The 20024-nt window shown below is 40.8% G+C and overlaps 1 protein-coding gene across 3 annotated transcripts in view; it reads right to left on the bottom strand.

The window, feature by feature from the left end:
* Positions 1 to 15218, bottom strand: part of CCDC169 (coiled-coil domain containing 169) — a 30878-nt gene extending 15660 nt beyond the window's left edge. Inside the window, exons 1-4 of one of the 3 annotated variants that reach the window (XM_051778904.1) lie at positions 14799 to 15218; positions 8716 to 8798; positions 8168 to 8278; positions 8037 to 8077 (exon numbers count right to left, since the gene is read on the bottom strand). In XM_051778904.1, the coding sequence (XP_051634864.1) occupies positions 8037 to 8077; positions 8168 to 8278; positions 8716 to 8798; positions 14799 to 15106 (543 nt within the window). In that variant the 5' untranslated portion in view covers positions 15107 to 15218. The remainder of the gene's footprint in view (positions 1 to 8036; positions 8078 to 8167; positions 8279 to 8715; positions 8799 to 14798) is intronic. The other 2 variants (XM_051778905.1, XM_051778903.1) reach the window with 2 other exon arrangements.
* Between the last annotated feature and the right edge of the window lie 4806 nt (positions 15219 to 20024).

Genomic DNA, 20024 nt, shown 5'->3' with positions numbered 1-20024 from the left:
GGTTCAGCCTTTTGACTTCTGTTCCTGCATTCATGTACCTAATTGACAATGCAGAGTTCAGTAGGCAATACTGAAGACTCTATGGGAATCTGGCAACACAGATGTTCCTACTCAATTAAATACCTCTCCAAGTCGCCAAATACTATTAAATGCAATTTCAAAAATAGACACTAGAAACTTTTAAATGGTAAAACTTCAGAGAGGTTCTAGAGGACTACTTTAGCCAGGCCTGGTTATAAGCTACCTACTATTCCTACTTTTAATGCAGTAACTGGAGAACTAGCTGAGTCCTTATATATCTGAAGTCTTTAGCTGCTGTACTTCAATACAAATCAAGAGAGGAGGAACACCAGCATATAAACTCAGCCAAAACATTAAGGGCTGGATTTGCCTGTCCTGAATTCTGTGGGAAACAAGCAAAAAGAAACCTCACCAAAACAAATTGAATTCTCAATGCTCATGATTGTATGAGCAGCTTAGTGCTTAGTACTATAAAACAACACAAAAGCAAAATCTCACAGAAAACAGAGCTTAAAGCATACAGTTACACAGACTCGTAGCAGAGTTCTTGCATAACAGAAAAGCCCCAAAACAAAGCAAGGACTAGTGAGAACTCAAAAGAACCAGAAGGAGGTTCCCAGCTATGCAGCACTCCCCCAGGAGAAATTGCCAACAAAACTCCAGAAGGAATCAGTGAGATAAATTCTGAAAAAGCTTATTAGAAGTAGTTTAACTGAATACTGAAATGTTTGGGTTTGTTTAAGATGGATTCAATATAGGTTTTTCTACTAAGCCTTGAACAGCTGGACAATGTGTTCCTGAAAAGGAGACATAAGTTGACTAAGGCATTTAACCTGAATTTAAGATCCTTAGTTTTCAGTAAATTGTCCACTCAGAGCAAGCTGGTAAGTTAAAAGACACATTGACATTTTAAGTGAATACTTTCTTTATGTAGCAGAATTCTGCAAGGCTTAGCATGATTCACTTTAGGAACAATTGTACATTAATCTTGTGTCCAGTAGTGACCAAGCCCAGACTTTCACAAAGGGAACACCAATTCTCCAGTTCTTTTTTTCACACAATTTCCTTTTTGCTTGACTGAAGTTACATACCTGGCTTAACACTTGCCAGAAAATGAAATTATACAGAAAGATACAGAAAGAAAATTGAATTTTAAGGCCACCCACATAAGTTGCTCTCATTCTGGATTTTTCCTTGCCCTGATATCAATGGCAACAGAGGTGACAATTTCTAACAATAATTACACAGCAGACAATGTGACAAATCCTCAGCTCAAACTTGCTTTCATCAGAGCCCAGCTCATGCCGACTATTGATACTTATGGCAATTTGCTTCAGCTCTAATCCTCTGTAAATTTCTCCATGAGTTAGAACAGAAGCAATATACCTGTCAGTTGTGTAGAACAAGAAACAACAGAAGAAGCCTTTGCAATCCATTCTACTTGACATTTTAAATGAAATTAAGTTTTGTTTAGAAAACAAACTCCCCCCAACACTACGAGGTGACATTCATTGGTCGATTTAGCTGAAATCTTTTAACATATCATTTTAAACTCATTAAGAGCAAAAAGAAATACTACATCTTTAGTTTTACTGAAATGGAAGTTGATTTTAGATTGTTATCAATAAACTCAGTAGTCATATATTACTGAAAAAATTATGCCTAAGAATTATTCATATTTTGACATCCAACATGCACTCGACATATATACACTAGATCCTGTAAGAGCTTTAGGACAGGTGAGGAAAGGTTCCATATATTTGTGCAGTGGGTTGACCCTGGCAGGATGTCAGGCACCTACTAAAGCCACTCTCTCTCTCCCTCTGCAACTGGACAGAGGAAAAAAAAAACAAACAGCTAAGGATTCATGAGTTGAGATAACAGCTGGGAGAGGTCAGTTACTGATTACCTTCATGGGCAAAACAGACTCACGGTGGGGATAGTACTTAAATTTATTACTTACAGGATCAGAGCAAAAGAGAGAGAAGTAACAGAATCTTAAAAACACCTTCCCTCCACCCCTCCTTCCTTCCATGTTCCTCCTGCTCCCACTCAGCAGTGCAGGGGGACGGGGAATGGGGGTTTCGATCAGTTGCTGTTTCTGCCACTACTCAGGGAGTGGAGTCTTTCCCCTGCTCCCATGGGGTCCCTCCCACGGGAGACAGTCCTTCACAGACCTCTCTGGCGTGAGTCCATCCCTCGGGCAGCAGTTCTTCCCAACCCGTGGTTCACTTCTCCATGGGGTGCAGTCCTTCACCAATGAGCTGCTTCACCATGGGTTCCCCACAGGGGCCACAAGTCCTACCCAGGAAAAACCTGCTCCAGCATGGGCTTCTGTGTTCATGGGTTGCAGGTCAGCAGCAGGACCCTGCTCCATCTTGGGCCTTCCATGGGGTCACAACCTCCTTCAGATATCCACCTGCTTCAGCATGGGCTTCTCCATGGGCTGCAGGTGGGTCTCTGCACCCCGATGGTCCTCCGCGGGCTGCAGGGGCACAGCTCCAGTGTCTGGAGCACCTCCTGACCCTCCTTCTGCACTGACTTTGGTGTCTGCATTGTTGTTCACATGTTCTCACTCCACTCTTTCCCGGCTGGAATTCTTTCTGCACAATACCTTTCTGTTCTTAAATATGTTATCACAGAGGCATTACTATTACTCCAGATTGGCTTGACCTTGGCCAGCAGCAGGAATCCTGTCCTGTAGCTGGCTGGCGTTGGGTCCATCAGAGAGGAGAAGCTTCTAGCAGCTTCTAACAGAAGCCACCCCTGTAGCCCTCATCCCCCTCTATCAAAACATAGCCACAGAAACCCCACTACAACTTGCCTAAATGCCAAGTGCCCCCTTGTGGTCAGCAGCATCTTTAGATTCCAAACCAGACCCAGAGCGGAAACACTTTAACACAGTGTAGTAAGTGTGGGATGTTGATACCCTAAATCCTTATGTCAGTGGTCTCCACAGCTTTGATCACACAGGTTACCTGCTGACTTGGGCAGAAGGAAGTTAAAACTGAGAACTCCACCGCTGTAGTTCAGAATTGACAGAACAAGGAGTTGCTGACTCTGAAATGTTTCACTTGCTATCTCTCCTGGTAGGCCTGAAAAGGGCTGGAGATTGCTTCCTTATACATTTTTTCTGAAAGATATCCCAGAGTCCCCACCAATTGCTGAGGAATTCTTGAGAACAGCAGATAAGAATGTCACTTGACTCCAAGATTTTTCCCCGATTTTTTTCTTTGAAACAGGAAGTGTATTCTGCCTCTGGGCATACCACAGAGTGATTTGAGTAACACAGTCTCCTGGTTTGTGCAAGGCCACCAGGAGGAACAACTAATGCCAATATGACAATTAAAAGAAAAAATGCTAATCAAAAAGGTCTCTTGGAGGAATTTGAAGTATTTATTTGAGGTCAAATGAAAGGAGTAGGAAGGAGAAATCTGGGGGGAGGCAGAATACAGTTTAGGGCAATCAGACCAGATTACAGAACTTTCTCCAAAACACTTCCAAGTTTCAAGAAAAGCTAGGATACCAGATTTCTTCTTCTCATACAGCTACTGACAACTTAATCCAGGATGAGCAACAAGGTTCATTTAACAGTTACTTGCTAGAATTGTCAACATTTCCTATGCGATTATAAAGTGCTGATGTTCCCTATAGGCAGTTATCAACACCTACTGAAATACAAAGTCTTCATTGCATGTTTTCACAAACTCGAGATTCCCTTCCTGTCATATTGCAATCACATATGTCTCCAGTGTGACACTGCCCCACCTTCTGCTTGCAGTTTAAAACTGAGAGCAAAACCTCTGAGGTGGTTCTGTGAGGGTCTCAGTTCTGTGGTCACTGTGCTCCCACAAAGACAGCTTTGCAAGGCAAGTATCTGAGCCTTAATGTCAGAATTTTCTCAGCTGTGGTTCTGGACATTCTGGAAAATGGTGATTTATCCCAGAAACCCTGGTTCCTTGACTAATCTTAACTAGAGCGTTGCTAAGGCAATGCTATCAGGAGTGTGCTCTTCTGAACTGATTTTGCAGTATGCTTTTCAGTATTTGCATACTAAAGCCATTATCTTTGTTCTTGCAGAAAGGGTGAGAGAGAAAGGAATAGTTTTCTTTCTGGTTATCACGCTAAGCAGAAAGATGTATTTTACCAAAACTTATTTAATGAAAAAATGCAAACAAATGGAAGTAGCATGTTTAAAAGAAGTAAGTAAAATTCATATCATGTTATACCTTAGAGAGAAGGCATTCCTTCTGTAATTATTTCTGAAGTACTGTATGACACTTGTATTATTCATTGGGACATAAAGGAAATTACTGACCAAACAGTTTTCACTGTTGAAACTCCCTTGTGCTTTTCACCATTTAGGTTATTTTTAATCTGCCCTCAGTACACAAAAATGATTTTCTAAACCCTGGCTGTAACAAACTGTGTGTTCAAGGTATTGATTCTGCATTTACTGCTACGTGACACCTACATGATTTTTTTGTATTAAAAAAAAAGGATTATCTCACATCAGTATAAAGACTTCAGAAAGATAACTGTATATTTAAATGGTGTAGTGGTGTTTTCAATGGCAAGAAATCATTCATCAATACAATTCTAATTCTAAATCAAAAATAGTGCAAGCCATCTGCAGCAATTGCTGCAATTTATCAACACAGAAAATCCCCTGTGCCTCCTTGTTCATCACTCCAGAATTTGCATTTGTATTCTACTCTTTCATTCAGGTTTTTATAGCTTGCTAACTACCAAAGTCCCTGATGACTAATCTTTTTTTTTTTATTATTTTCCCTGTAGTGCTTGATATCAAGAAAATATTTTATGCTACCTATCTCTAAATGGGTTGAATTACTGTACAGATGTGTTTTTCTCCTTCTATTCACTATAGCAGGACCTTAAATGACTAGCTGAGTGAGATAAATCTCTTTAGTATCTTTGAGATAACTCCTCTTTTAAACACAGATTAAATTGTTTAGTAAGTTAAGAATTATTAGAGGTTCCTCTAGTAAGTCTAACTGTATAATTCTAAGTTCATTGGGAACACAGGTTAAAAATACTTAAAAATTATATTTAATTTTGTAAATATGTTGCTCAAAACAAAGTCTACTATCTACTGTTGTCACATTATGAAAGTGTATGATCTTGCTGAAAGAATCACTTAGTGATTTTTCCACAGAGCTTCATAAAATCACAGAATCAACTTTTAAAATCATCAAGTCCAACCATTAATCCAGCACTGCCAAGTCCACCACTAAACCATGTCCCCAAGTGCCACATCTATAGGGATGGTGACTCAACCACTTCCCTGGACAGTCTGTTCCAGTGCTTGACAACCTCTCTGGTGAAGGGTTTTTTTTTCCTATGCAATACACATAGGAAATATATTTTCATATAGGAATATATTCCTATTCATATGCAACTGCAAGTTGAAAGCTAAATATCAGAGTGTACTTTTGATTTTTACAGACATATACACTATGTTTTATATACCCATCCTCTACATTTTTACTTTGAGCAAATGTATAATAATGACTAGCTGAAAACTCTTTGTTTTTCTACTCACTCACCAGATATCTCTTTTATTCTTTTCTGCGAAAAAGCTAAATATTTCCCCCTAGTCCCCTGAAAAACTCTCGAAAATACCAGAAGGATTTTAAGAAACCTACATGCTTAAACACCACAAAATTTTCTGTGTATTTTTACCAATGTTTTACCTCCTAAAAATATATTAAAAAAGAAAAAGCAGCTCTACCTTCCCCAAGAGTATCTGTAAATATACACTGACTATTCTGATAGCTTCAGTAAAAAAAAAAAAAAAAAAAACCAACAAAAAAAAACCAAAAAGCAAGAACCTAGAAAATAAACAAACCAGCAAAACCTACAGAATACATCTATTTTCTTCTGCTCTTTCTGTTTCCCAAAAATCAAAACAAGATAAAAATTAAACATTTCACTAAATCCTTAAGCACTCTTCTTTCCTTTTCGGCTAGCAGACAGGAGAATGTATTAACATTCAGCTGGAAGACTGAAGGAAGGACTTGAAACTGCAGAAGAAAAAGCCATGGCATGGCATGCGGGCTCCAGGCTTGCCCAGACTTCACAAAGTAAGCCTAGGACTCTTCATCCTGTCTTCTAGACTCCTGGTAAGTATGAACCTTTCAGCTGTGCTGGCATTCTTTCCTTTATGGGAACAGTAATCAAACCTCTCTGAACCATAACTCATTATAACTGGTGAGGAGGCAATGCTGTATTTAGTATGGATTAGGAATGTACTGGACTGGTGCAGCCCAGCTTCCAGTAAAGGAGATTATCTCACTGGTAATGTCTCCTGGAGTGCTTGGCAAGGAGTAATTGGATTGGTTAAGAGAGTACTAGCAATTGGATGAAAATAAATACTTCTGATACTGTAAGCATGCATGTCAATCTGTGCTTTACAGGTTGACAGGAATAACATTGTCTGAAACTGTAAATTTTCTAGATCAATATTCTGTCTTCAAGACTTTTCTTCAAACTCAGTTTTATTTTTAAACAAATTCAGTGAAACAGAAAAGTGAGATCTGAAAGATTTTGTTCTCTTTTTAATTGGTTGTTTAGAATAAAATATGTCCTGCCTACCTAGAAAACACCATGGTCTTAGCACAACACAAAAACTGGCAAAAATGTTTACTGTCTGAAAGCCATGGATCAGATCAGAAAAAGCAGTTAATTATTCACACCCAGTAATAGAGCATGCAGCCTCCTCTAGGCTCAGTAAACTCCCATTAATCTTCAGAATCCAAAGCACAAAAAAAGTCAGATGGTAACACTTCTGTAAGCATAAGAAACAGGAATAAAAATCCTAAGAGCCCTGCATCATAATGTTCATTATCCCTGCCTATGTTAAAAGGCATTATCACATCTTTATCTACCTTCCCTATTTCTAAAACTGGGTAAGAAGCAGAAAAGGCGTCAAAGATTTCAGCAGATGGCAGATTAAGGAAAAAGTCATTCTGAATCTAAAATGATTTGCACTTCATTTTCCACTTTAGAAAACAAAATGGCCAAAACATTTGCTGTTTTTTTCTTGCTGTTTTTACCTCAAGATTGCTTTCTTGAAATACAGGGCGTGAAGTATGAGTGATAAGGAATAAAATTTAAAAAATTAAAACAGATATTCCCTTTATTGATGCAAAAATTCACTGTACAATGAGGAATTTTCCAGTGACTATAGTATGCAAAATGTTACTGCAACTATTCATCTATGTTATCACAGTTGATACAAAATTGGGAGTACTGACTGATACAAGAGAGGATAGTGTTGCCGTTTAGAGGGGCCTCAACAGGCTGCAAAAATAGGCAGAGAGGAATCATCTAAAGTGGGAAATGCAAAGTCCTGGCCTGGGGGAGAAGTATCCTAGGCAGCAGTATATGCTGGGGTGACTGCCACGGTTCAGCCCAGGGAAGAGAAGGCCTAGGGATCCTTATCAAGGTGCATAAATATGTGATGGGAAGGAATGAAGAAGAGGGAGCCAGGCTCTCCTCAGCGGTGCCCAGTGAGAGGACAAGAGGCAGTAGGCACAAACTGAAACGTGCAAAATTCCATTTGGTCACAACTAAATGGAGTGTGTTGTCACTAATTGTGAGAGTGGCCAAACACTAAATGATTCCACGATTTTGTGACCACGGTTTAACATTTTCCCATCTATTTTTAGAACTACTATTTTTAGTCCAGCGACTCCATCTCACATGCCTTACTGCAGATTCAATCATAAACCCTTTACTCAGTTAAAACTTTCACTACATGATTCTACCCAACATTCAGATCTTATGTACCTTCTACTTAAGGATTTTATTCTATATTTTATAAATTTATAAGCAACTGCACATCTGAAAAAATACAAACATAAGCAGGACTGATTGTTTTGGCTTCTAGACCAGGTTGCTGCTATTTTTTGTCATGAAAAAACAAAGACTATACAAGTTTTTCAATTACACTGTGATTTATTGTTGAGCCAACTAAATGTCACAGTACTCACCACAGGCATATGATCAAATGTGCGAACAATGGACAATTTATCTACAAATAAGCAGAAAATGTGACCTGTTGATATAATGTCAACATATAAGCAATCATTCTATTGAAAAAGTTATGAATATCCATTTCTACCTGCTGGATTTCCACGAATAAGCTCCACCTTATCTCGAAGGATATTAATTTGCCTTTCCAGCTGTTTGTTCAATTCTACTTGTGTCTCATATCTGGTTTTCCATTCATTACCTTAAAAATAGAGAATTATTATATTTCCCAGATTATTTCATGTCATTTTAAGTAAAAGAATTTTTTAAAACTGTTCCTTTTAACTAACTGGAGACTGAGAAAGTTAGTAATCCTCATAACAAGGATCTTTGCACACAAAAGAGCCTGAAAATATAAATCAAGGAAAATTTTCACTGGGCTTACTGTGGCCAGAATATTAACCAACTCATGTTATTCATGTTATTCATAGTTTCATTAATAATTAACAGAAAAAAAGCTAACATGGCTGCATGTAGCATTCCTTAATTTCCGATTTGAAACATCACAGTCATGTTTGAAAAGGGAAAACTTAAATTTCCAAATAAAAATTTGAACCTCTATACTGTAAGGGCTTCCCAAAAGAATAAATTTTCTGTGTTTCCTAATCAATTAGCAAGATCCTGTTGTAATTCACTTACCTTCATCTTCAATACTGTTAAGTCTTTTTTCCAGTTCTGTTACAGTGTTTCTCAGTTCAAATATTGAGATTTCAAGCATCTGCCTGTGGTATTTAAAGGAGGCAATAAATTGGCTATTGCATTAGTCCTGTTACTGAAATTAGAAAAAACAGATCAAATATATTTTCAGAAGAAGTATCTATTGCTCATTCCTATGTAATTACATTATCTTGTCCATTTTTAAATGTTCTTTTTCTCTATGGATACTACAGTGCCTTAGAAGCATTTCTACTTTGTGAGTAAGACTGCTTCCATAAAAACCCAAGATCGACATTTCCTAAAATAGAATAATTTTCTAACAGGTCATCAGAATTAAACAAATGTAGAGAAGACACTGGCCTTAATTTTTCATCTAAAAGAAAATGAACATGTTTTTTAAAACAAGAATATGCCTGAGAGATGTGCTATTTGAAGTTGTGAATTACTACTTCATTTTGACTCACTGTTCAATGATTAACAGTCATTCTCTAAATTGCACCCATAACAAAAACAATCAAAACAAACCATGTTTTATGACTATCAGAAAAGAAAGCCAGTAATTAAAGTGAGTGTTAAAAAATATACAGTAGCTAAAGCCACAATTCTTTTTCAGTACCTTAATATTGAAGGAAAAATACTTTTGCCCATTAATTCTGTATATGGGTCAGCCAGGCAGTGAAAGGTACCATGAAAACCAGGCTCTTTCTATCTTGGAAGGTATGACCAGAAGCAGAAGGTAGCAGAGGACTTTGCATCAGATGTGCTGGGTGACTCTTATCCTTCAAAGTGGCAAGATGGGAGTTTAGTGCATTACAATGCATCATATGATCTTGATCACGTCAAGAGGAAATTACTGCTAAGTTGTTGACCATATTTTTGCCAACAGTCTGGTTCTTTGAGGAGATGCCTATGGAGAAATGCTCCTGCCTGTGAGATCTCAGATCACATCAGGAGGGGTGCAAGCAAAACACAACACATCAAAATGCAAAAGCAATTTATGGTTTTGTTCTTTAAAGTTAAATTTGGAAGACCAAAATTTCAAAAAGCAACCAATGGTTCCTGGGTGCCTCAGTGTTTCAGAGCCCAAACTGAGATAGTCCAAAAGAACTGAGAACACAACTCTGCAAATAAAGCCCTTTTGAAAATGCTCTACAAAATCAATATGATGATTGACATCTTCGAAACCCTAGCCTAGTTCATTAAAACATGCAACAGAGAATATTATTGTGCTTTATATTTGTTTCATGGGGGGAGAGTTTTTTTTCAAAGCACAGCTTCCATTGCCAACATGGATCTTCATTTTCCTAATAGTTCATGAGCAATGCTCTTCAAGAAACAGTAATCTAGCCTATGAGAAATCACAGCTCTGACAACAGAGATGATGACTGAGAAATAGTATCACCTCTTGCACTCCTTGCACCAACCCTCAGTAGATGACACTTTTTCAGTTTGAAACAACAGATTTCAACTGGAAACAAATCAACTGATCATAAGGAAGTGAAGATCTATGCTTGGAATAAGGACGGTTGAAGAGCTGAAATAGTAAAAAAATGTAAAGAAGAGTAATTTAAGGTAATTCAAGTATGATTTCAGTGAAAGAAACACCCTGTAGAACAATAAGACAGACATCTTGAATGTGGCAAGGAAGAGCTGGGTCTTCCAAGCCGTCCTTGCTCCACTGCTCTTTTTGCCCCTAGCAACATTAAATTAGAGAGGAAAAGAAATAATGACAGCATTGGTAACTTGCTAGAGACAAAAAAGGATGTCCTTTTGGATGAAACCCAGCCAAAGACAGCCTTGAAATATCAGTCAAAAAGCTTAGATGCAGGGAAACCAAAGGAAATCTGACTGCTGCTGCCTGTTTGCTCTCACTCCAAATAAAAGAGGCAGATGGCTAGGAAGAAGAAAGATAAAATCTTACTACATTGCTGCTATCATTCCGACACAAATAGATAAGGTTTCTGCAAAGCATATTCTATCAACCTCTCAGAGTTTGGAAAAGAGGAAATCGTGATGACAGTGAGTGCTAAAATTAAATTTTTTGAAGGAAATAACACTGAAAATTAGAAACATTTAAAGCTGTAACCAGAGCTGAGCTGTACCAAATTGAAATTGTTTTCCTTTTCAAAGAAATCTTAACTAAGTGCTTAGATGGATGCAGAGGGATAACACATGAAGAAAGAGTTCTTTAAATCCAATGTTTTCAGTTTTTAATTTCTGTTAATTCCAAGACTATATACAATATTTCTCACATTAGATTTTATTATTCTTTCTGCACCATTAGCAAAACTGCAAGCCAAATTACAATTATATTTTGTCCTGATGAATATATCTACAGAAATGATAAATTGTCAGGTGTCACACCGTAATTGCTACACTGACAGAAAGTCTTATTTCCATTTGGCAACAGAAACCCATTTTAAAAAACTAATTGTTATTAAACATTTAATACTCCAATAGCACTCAGAATGCATCCAGGGTGCAATCTTTCCATTTTACTCAATGTATATGCAGTAAAATACAACCCCTTCTCTGGCAGACAAAGAATGTAGAAATACACCACTTTGACCAATTCAGTAAATATTTCAGCTTTTTAATGTATCAGAGTATTTTGCATTTCTGGAGTTATTTCTAATTGTGATAGGAAGTGGTGGTCATGCCATGTATCTGTTAGTGTGAATTTAATGCAGCTGTGTACAGCTGCCTGCCTGCCCAGAGACTTGATCTGTACTTAGAGGGACTGCGCTGTGATTTTACCTGCAACCTTATGTGTTAAACATAATGAGACATATTCAAGGCCTATAAATCTTTTCCATGTCAATGGACAATTTACAGTCATCACAGCAGAAAGCCATAAATCCTGAAAGCTCACATTTAAGTCATCAGGGGAACTTAACAACATCCTTGCATACTAAGCATAACAAGAAAGCTCTTGTGAGAAAAGGAGAAGGAAAGTGCAGTTCAGATAAGCAGGTTCTGATTGAAACTACAAAAGAGAAAAAAATGCTAAGTTTCTTTTTAAGGCAGTGTACAGGTGCTATTTTACTTGACAATGACAGCCACTTAGGAGGAAAGCCATTTCCCTGCACGTTTTGCTACCCAGACTTGGATATCTGGTACATGTATCAGGCAAAAGGCTGCCTGAAGCAATTTTCTATAGTTGAGAGAGAAACCAGTGAAACATTACAGGAGAAGCTCAAGGCAAGTCATCAGTTCTAGGGCATCAGCTCAATAATCTGGCAGACCTTTATTGAGTCCTGTAGAAGACAAAACGCATAGATGCCTTCAGAATCTATGAACAAAGCAGAAACAATATTGCACAGTGCAGAGGTACCACATGGAAGAGCACATACAGTATTGAGAGCTATGGACTTGTGACACTTGCAGTCAGCAGTGTACTGGGAAAATGCTGCAGCTTTCCTGGTAAGAAAAGCCACAGAAAACGAAATCTCATAAGCTGAATTAACACACAATTCCATCAATATTAGTAAGTAGCTGCCATGCATAAATATATGTCTTTAAGACCTCTTTGTCTGTTAAGGATACTGCAGTATTTTGTGCCTTTTCTCTCTCTCTCTCTCTCTGAAACCTTTGTCATGACATTTCCCAATCAAAACGTGTACTGAATCTTGATTACAACAATTCAGAGTCACATTTGAGCTGACTTCCACTAGAGTCAGAAAAGATTTTGAAAGATTTCACACTAGATCCACAATCATTGAGAATCAGTAGGTACTTTGGAGACAGACTCCTTACACACATGGATGATTCAATTTATTCTATCAAGAAAAAAATCTCCTCGTGACTGTTAAATGAGAGTGGTAGATGGGCTGTTAGCAAACTGCTTAAATGGCACAATAATCAAATAAGCCAGTAAAAAGACAACAGGTGTGAGATGGCTGTGAAGGAATGCAGACGTCCATTTGCAAGCCACTCATCCTCAGCTCGCTTTATACCCAAGCGAAAAAAACTGGCACCTGCTAGGGTGTGAGTCGTCATGCTAGAACAGCCAGGCAAAGTAGGTCAGATGAATCACACCTTCCAAAAGCCTTTCTGTATTCACGGACTATACATGTCACCAGTTTAACAAGCCTGGTCATTGGCAATTATGTTGAATAAATAATTCCTGTGAAATTGGCAATAATGGTATTGTCTCTTTGTACACACAAGAAATACACAAGAAACAGCTGTAGAATCCACCTGGAGCACCTTTTACTGTCATGCCATCACTGTTAAGGTTTTATTAAACATATATTTTGCTTCCATCAGTAAATAAGTCACCACAACTTGACCTGAACTTTGGGCACAGTCTTGCAGAAGATCCTCAGGGATATTAGCAAGAACTTAAGGTACATAAATAATCCAGGTTTTCATTAATTAAAAAAAAAAAAACACAACAAATTCAAGCAGTGTAACAAAGCCAATACAATTCTACTTTTTACCTGAACACCAATAATATCAGGATCATGTGTCAGGTAAAAAGAACTGGTACATGCAGAGGATAACTGATATATTACACTGACACACTACTAAGTCAGGGAACTTACTGAAATGAAATTGCTTACACAGTGGTGCAAGTATGTCCAAAGTCCTTTTTGTGCCATTTTGAACACAGAAGGTGCCTATAACTGTTCTGACTTGGTTAATATTGGTTTCCCCCTTTCCATTTGTGAATAAACCTTTTATAAAGTCCACAACTGCAGGACTAGTTTGAAGAGATCTGCAGTTCAGACACTGAAAGAAACACTGTTCAGGGGAAAAATCAGTATGAACAGAATGCTTGAAAATAGTAAGGAAATGTAAATATCAAGGGTCTGAATTAAGGCTGCATGGGAGCTTCTGACATTTCCTAAGTTTTAATTTACTAACACTCAAAAGGCAATCGTGCTGTTTAACATAGGGGAAAAATGTATAACTTCCTAAGCAAACTGGGGGAAAACCAACCTAGAATGCCATGGCATGAGCATCGACAATCCTCACAGCACTGAAACATTTGCTGCTTAAGCAAGGGGACTGACTGCTAACAGTAACAAGTCCTCACCTCTGCAAACTGCACTACAGAGATGCTGTACCTTCCCTGTAAATTGCAGAGCTATTTACTGACAGCAGAGAGGGGTGAAAATCCAGCTTTCCAGTTTTACTCAAAACCATGGAAAAAAGAGTGCATAAAGAGCACCTCATTGTCCATTTTATTCATCTTCCGCCAACGAGGCGTGCACCCATGGGAGGGCTCCTCTATTCTTCCTCCAACATGGCTTCCAACCACAGTGTACTGGTTTTGCCTTGGATCCATTTAATTCTCTGGTATGGGACTATGTTTAGGATTTGTGATGAAAAGAGTGTTGATAACACAGGGATGTTTTAGTTACTGCTGAACAGCGTTTTCACTGTGTTAAAGCGTTTTCTGCTTCTCACACCAGCCCACAAGCGAATGGGCTGGGGGAACACAAGAAGTTGGGAAGCGACACATACAGGGCAGCTGATCCCAACTGACCCAAGGGATATTCTATACCATGTAATGTCATCTTTGGAAATAAAAACTGGGGTGGTGGGGCTTTGTGTGGCTGCCTTGCTTTGGAAAAGGTATTAACCTGCTGGTGGTGAGCACCTCGGAGGTTTTTAATCATTTACTATTCTTTGGTTTCTTTTTTATCTTTTCTTTTGCCTATGTCTCAACCCACAGATTTTCTCACCTTTACCCTTCCCATTCAACCCCCCATCCCACTGGGAGGGGAGCGAGTGAGGGGTTGTGTAGCGTTCAGCTGCCTGCTGCGGTTAACTGCAGCTGGTCCTATTTTCCTTTTCGGCTGATATTACTTATCCTGCTCCTTCAGGCTCCTTGTCCCACCCCCAGCCCTCGGCCAGCCCTTCCTATTGCGCACCAGCCGGAGGCGCGGTCCCACCACAGCCGTGCCAGGCAGATCCCCGGTCCAGCGCACCCGCCCGCGGCAGAGGCCGCCATTTTGCCGCAAGGAGGCGGCGGGCGGCCCCGCACGGGCGGTGCTGCACAGCGGCTCCCGGGGCCGCTGCAATGCGGCCTCGCCCCGTCCCCCGCCCGCACTCACTTCTTCTGCCTCTCCCGCCCCAGCTCCAGCGCCAGGCGGTCGGGCTTTGCCGCCCGCGGCTCGCCGCCTTCCCACATTGCGGCCACCGGTGCCCGCCCCGCCCGCAGCCTCCGTGTCGGCCGGCGTTGCGCGGGGCGACGGCTGCGAGCGCCCGGCGGAGCCTGAGGGAGCGGCGCGGTGGGGCCAGAGGCGGGCGGGAGGGCGGCAGTGCTGACCCTTGGCTCGGGCACTCCTTTCTCCGCAGCCCATGTGGCTCTACCTCTGCCCAGGGCGAGACAGGGCCGGGAGCGACCGGCAGCCGGTGTCATCTTCACCTGCTCCGGCCCCGGCGTGCGCTACCGCGTCCCGTTTGCCCGCGTGTGCAGCGGCGCTCGCCCGCCGCTGCCGGGACGGCCCCGCGAATGACGGCCCTTCTCTGCCCTCCGACCAGCGAACCCCCCGGCACGTGGCTCGGGCAGCACCAGAAATTGATGGGAAAAACATGAAACAGCTGTGGCCCAGTTACAGAGGCCGTGTAGGGCGAACTGTTGTGCCGAACTTTCCATAATTTGGGGAAACATGGTTGTGTGCCGGTTGTTTTAAAAACACCTACTCTGGATGGAAAGTAGCACGGTTTTAAATAAACGCTGTGGCCTACGTGTGAAGTCAGGCACAGTGTGGCAGAGCCCGGTCTTACGACGTGCCTAGTCTGTGTTTAGCACCCTCAGTAATTGTGATCTGTGTTGTGCACAAACTGGTTTGGCAGACCCTAACTTGAGACAGAAAAGCTTGGAATAATCAGGTCTTAACACTGAGCAAGTCAATGGAGTTAGTTAGTCAATATATAATGGTAAATATTTTATCTCTTACCTTGGTCTGGATTCATACTTAAAAAATGTTTGATGTTTCATTTTTCAAACGAGAAATTTTAGATCAGTTCAGGGCATTCTCAAGGTAAAGATTTCTGAGTTAATCTATCAGTTTTAGTGCTGCAAGAGTGGCATCACCTCTGTCAGGTTCTTCATGCTACCTTCTCCCATCTGCTTCAGTGCCAGCTCTTGACATTTATGGAACTCTCCAATGAGCCAGTACAGCTCCTGAAACCCTGAAAACTTACATCAGGGAAAATGTTTAATGTTTGTAGCTTCTGTTGGTTGATGAACTGAAAAGGCTCGCCAGTTGCACAGAAAAGCATTGGACTTTATGCAAGGGACAGGGTTAAAGTGGGAGTGATTAGTGCACTCTTAAATCAACAGATAGTGAACTATCTGTTCACTGTCTCAGGAAGGAGATGGACTTTAATTTTCCTTTACTGATATACTATGAAAAAATGAAGGGTGTAGTTTCTCAGTTCACTAAGTTTGTTGCATGAGTAGTGAGCTAAGTGCAATAGCCCTATCACTTGTTGGGTAACAGAGGCACTGCTTTTAAAATTTAAAACACGGGTTATGTATCACCATTACTTTAACATAGCATAAATCAGTACTGCCATCTAAAACCCAGCCCTGAAATATTGTGAATTGTAATCCTAAAGTGGTAGTGTGTGGCACTGGAGTGGGCCAATCAACACCTCACTGATACTGCGAGGCACTAATCCAGCAGGATCTAATGTCTGGGAGTAGAACAGTAGGAATGGAGAGTGGGAAGCTTGATTCTAAGAAGAAAAAGTCATTGTAATTTCACTTGTCTGATATATATTAGAGCAGAATTTGAGTCTCAAGTTATAACTGATGCTATCAGCTAATCAGTGAATTATCACGAGGTGTGGATTGAATTCAAAATTTTCTGAAATAATTTAATCAAGAAACAAATTGAAGAAGAGTTCTGCACTGTAACTGCATTTAAATTTAGCTGTTCATTTTGCATTCATGTTTTACTGTGTGCTACCTTTTTAAGATTCATATTGACAACACATTTCATACCAAACCAGTAATTTAAGTAATGACTTGGACCTACGTTAGCATTCATAACTAACTCAGGATACTGAATCTTAGCAGCAAAGGTGCTAATCAGTAACCAGTTTTTGTGAACAACTGCTTCAAGATTAATTTAACCAGACTGAAGGATTGTTCTCCACAAGGAGGACACATTCGTAGATCTCAGAAAGAGCCCTGGAATCAGAAGGAAGTCTGAGAACAGAGGGCACAGGGGAACTGAGAGCTCTTTCCCAATCACACTGTATCTCTCTGCTCCAGGAGACTTTCATTTGACCTCCTGTTCAGGATACTTTCAGGTCTCAGCCTCAACTCAGGGATTACCAGGTGTCTTAACTAGGTAAGCTCTCAGGAACTATGTCACCATGCACATAAAGATGTGCCCAGACCACACCAGATGGGTTGGTACAGGACAGCAGGTCTAGAGGTGTGCTTCGCCTGCTGGTTTGGAAACTGCAGTGGGAGAAAAGCAATGGTTTCTTGTGAACTGAGGTGTGTGTAAAACTTCAAACCTTCAACATTTTCAACAATCACAGCAGTAACATAGTGACACTTGCAACACATGAGAATTTTCCTCCATTTTTTTATTCCAAATAAACCTGTTAAAATAGATATGTGGCTACCTATAAAGGTATTTTTATTGTTTTAAAGCTTATAATGTTATTTTTGAGATTAAAATGTTTAGTAAGAAAAGTTAGGAAACTTGGTCACAACACAATGTGTTTTGAAAGCAGAATTTTATACTTAAATATGTAACTTCATATTATATGAAGGCAATAAACTGCAAGAGTTACTTAAAAGCAAGGCAGACCAGTTGCTGAAGACAAGCATTTGGATTATGACATAAATTACAAAGAAGTAGTTATTTCTGTAGCACCAGTAACTAAAGTATGATGACTGGCTGTGTGGGCAAGGAAAAACTTGTGGATATTGTGTATTTTGACTTTACCAAGGACTTTGATATAGTCTCCCACAGTACCTTTATAGCCAAATTGGTCAGCTATAGATTGGAAAACTGGGTAATAAGACTGATGGAAAATTGACTGGGCCATCAGGCTTGAAGTGTGGTGATCAGCAGTAGGACTGCTTGACTCAGGGATCAGTATCTGAGCCAATACCCTTAATTCCTCATTAACAGCCTGGAAGACTGATGTGGTTTGGAAAAAACCTTTCCCCCTGGGGCTGGTGATAGTCTCCTCCAGAGGTGGTGTTTTTGATACTGGGCTCATTAAAAACTTCGTGTGCTCTGCGGAAATTACATACTCACAGAATCGGAAGAGAAGAGGTTAATTTTAACTGCGTAGCTGGAAGAGAGGCAGCCATGAGTTGAGAGGCCACTTATTAAACGGCGGGCCGGGTGGGTTTCCCAGGTCCTGACCGTTGGGGCTGGGGGCTTCTTTCCTTTCCTGGCCCTAACTCGGTGGGACCTGGCATGGCTTTGTAGCTGGGCCAGGATGCTGAGTTAACACTGCGCCTTGCCCCCACACACACACACTGCCAGGGGGAGAAAAACGGCAGCGTGGTGCCCGATCGGCCAGACAGAGCCAGCACAAGTTGAGGGGTGCAGGAGTGGGCTAGGCTGATTAGCCATGATCCTTGGAGAGGCAGCTGCAGCACAGAGCCATGGAGTGGCCCGGGACAAGTCGAAGCGGCAGCTAGAACCCTGAGGCGGAGGCAGCCACGAAGCAAACCTCTGCAGAGGAGTAGCCCGAGCTCCCGCAGCAGCTCGAAGCAGAAAGGCCCCCTGCGAAGGGGCAGCAGGAACCGAACAAAACAGACGGAGAGAGAGGTCTGCTGGAACGTTTTCGGGGTAAGAACTGAACCGAAAAAAACCCCAAAAAACCATTCTGACCCAGGGAGCTTGATCCCCGGGGATAGGGACCCCCACGGAATGGAGGATAAAGACTTTAAGCTTTAACTCCCTACACTCCATGGTATCGACCACAGTGAGCGAGTAGGGGTGAAACAGAGACCCCCTGCATTCTCATGAAGAGAGATTTTCCAGCTATAACAAATCAAAACTACTGCCTTAAAGATAAGAGATACTTCCAAGTGCCACAGAAATTAATTTGGAAGAGCTGTGGCCTGAAAGAAAAAAACTTCTCTACACACATTAGAACAAATTGTAGAAAAACATTTGAAATTAGCTTTTTGAAATTTTTTTTCCAAACCACCACAACTGAGCACGTTCTCAGCAAGTTTGCTGCTGCTGCTGAATTGAGAGGGGTAGTTAGTATGCAGAGAGGTAGGGCTACCATTCACAGCAGGGTGTACAGCCTGGAAAAACAGGCTGCTGAAAGGCACCTAAGGAAATTCAACAAAAACCAAATGTGAAGCCCGATATCTGGGATGGGAAAAACCCATGGATCAGTACAGGCTGGAGGCAGTAACCAGAATGCAGCTTCATAGGAAAAGACACAGGGGTCTCTGGTGAACAAGCTGCCATGAGCCGGCAAGACCTTGCAGCAAACAAGGCCAAGCCTGGGCTGCCTCAGCAAGGGCTTGGCCAAGAGCCTGGGGAGATGGTTCTTCCACTCTTCAGCACTTACGGGACCACATGCTGGAGTGCTTAGCTTTGAACTCCCAAGGGCTGCCTTAGGTCAGGGACTGGCACACGTGGCCTATGTTCAGTCTGGAGAAGAGATGCATAAGGAGATCTTAGTGCTGTAAACAGCTATGTAAGAGGAAAGTGTAAAGAAGACTGAGAAGTCAGACTTTCCTCCAGTGTGCATTATGGAAGGATATGCATCAATACACCAAAACGCATATGAAAATCTTTGGCTTAGTATAAGGGAGAAATATTTACCTTTACCAGAGTCAAGCTGGGCAAAGGTTGCCCAGAGGGGCCATAAAGTCTTCACTGTTGGAGATAATCAAAATGTGAGCAGAATTGGCAGAATACTGTGCTCCAGCTGGACCTGTTTTGCAAAGGAGGGTGGATTACAGACCTCTGGAGTCCCTTCCAACACCATTCTGTGGTGAGCTGGTCAGCATGTTTTAGTGGAAGGTACTTTTACCAATTCTTTTTAAAGGATTACAGATTCAGTCAAGGAACATTAAGAAATAAGCTGTTGTAAGTTGGTTTTAAACCAGCATTAAACAGACCAACACACTCTTGGAATCCAGGGTAATCTATTCAAATACAAGGGTTTAGACTTGAGGTAAAAACAGTGGTTTATACCTACAGAATGCTGAAAATGCCACAGACAGCAGTAGCTTAGAATGACTTGGAGGTCATTAAAAGTAATCTTCCCAAGACAAGATTCGACATCAATATTATAGCAGAAAAAGACTTTGAATAAATTTGGAAATA

This window comes from Manacus candei, unplaced genomic scaffold, assembly GCF_025592945.1.
Source record: "Manacus candei isolate 608988 ecotype Guabito, Panama unplaced genomic scaffold, ASM2559294v1 h1tg000014l, whole genome shotgun sequence".
NCBI lineage: Eukaryota > Metazoa > Chordata > Aves > Passeriformes > Pipridae > Manacus > Manacus candei.
This window is presented reverse-complemented; position numbering and strand designations above follow the sequence as displayed.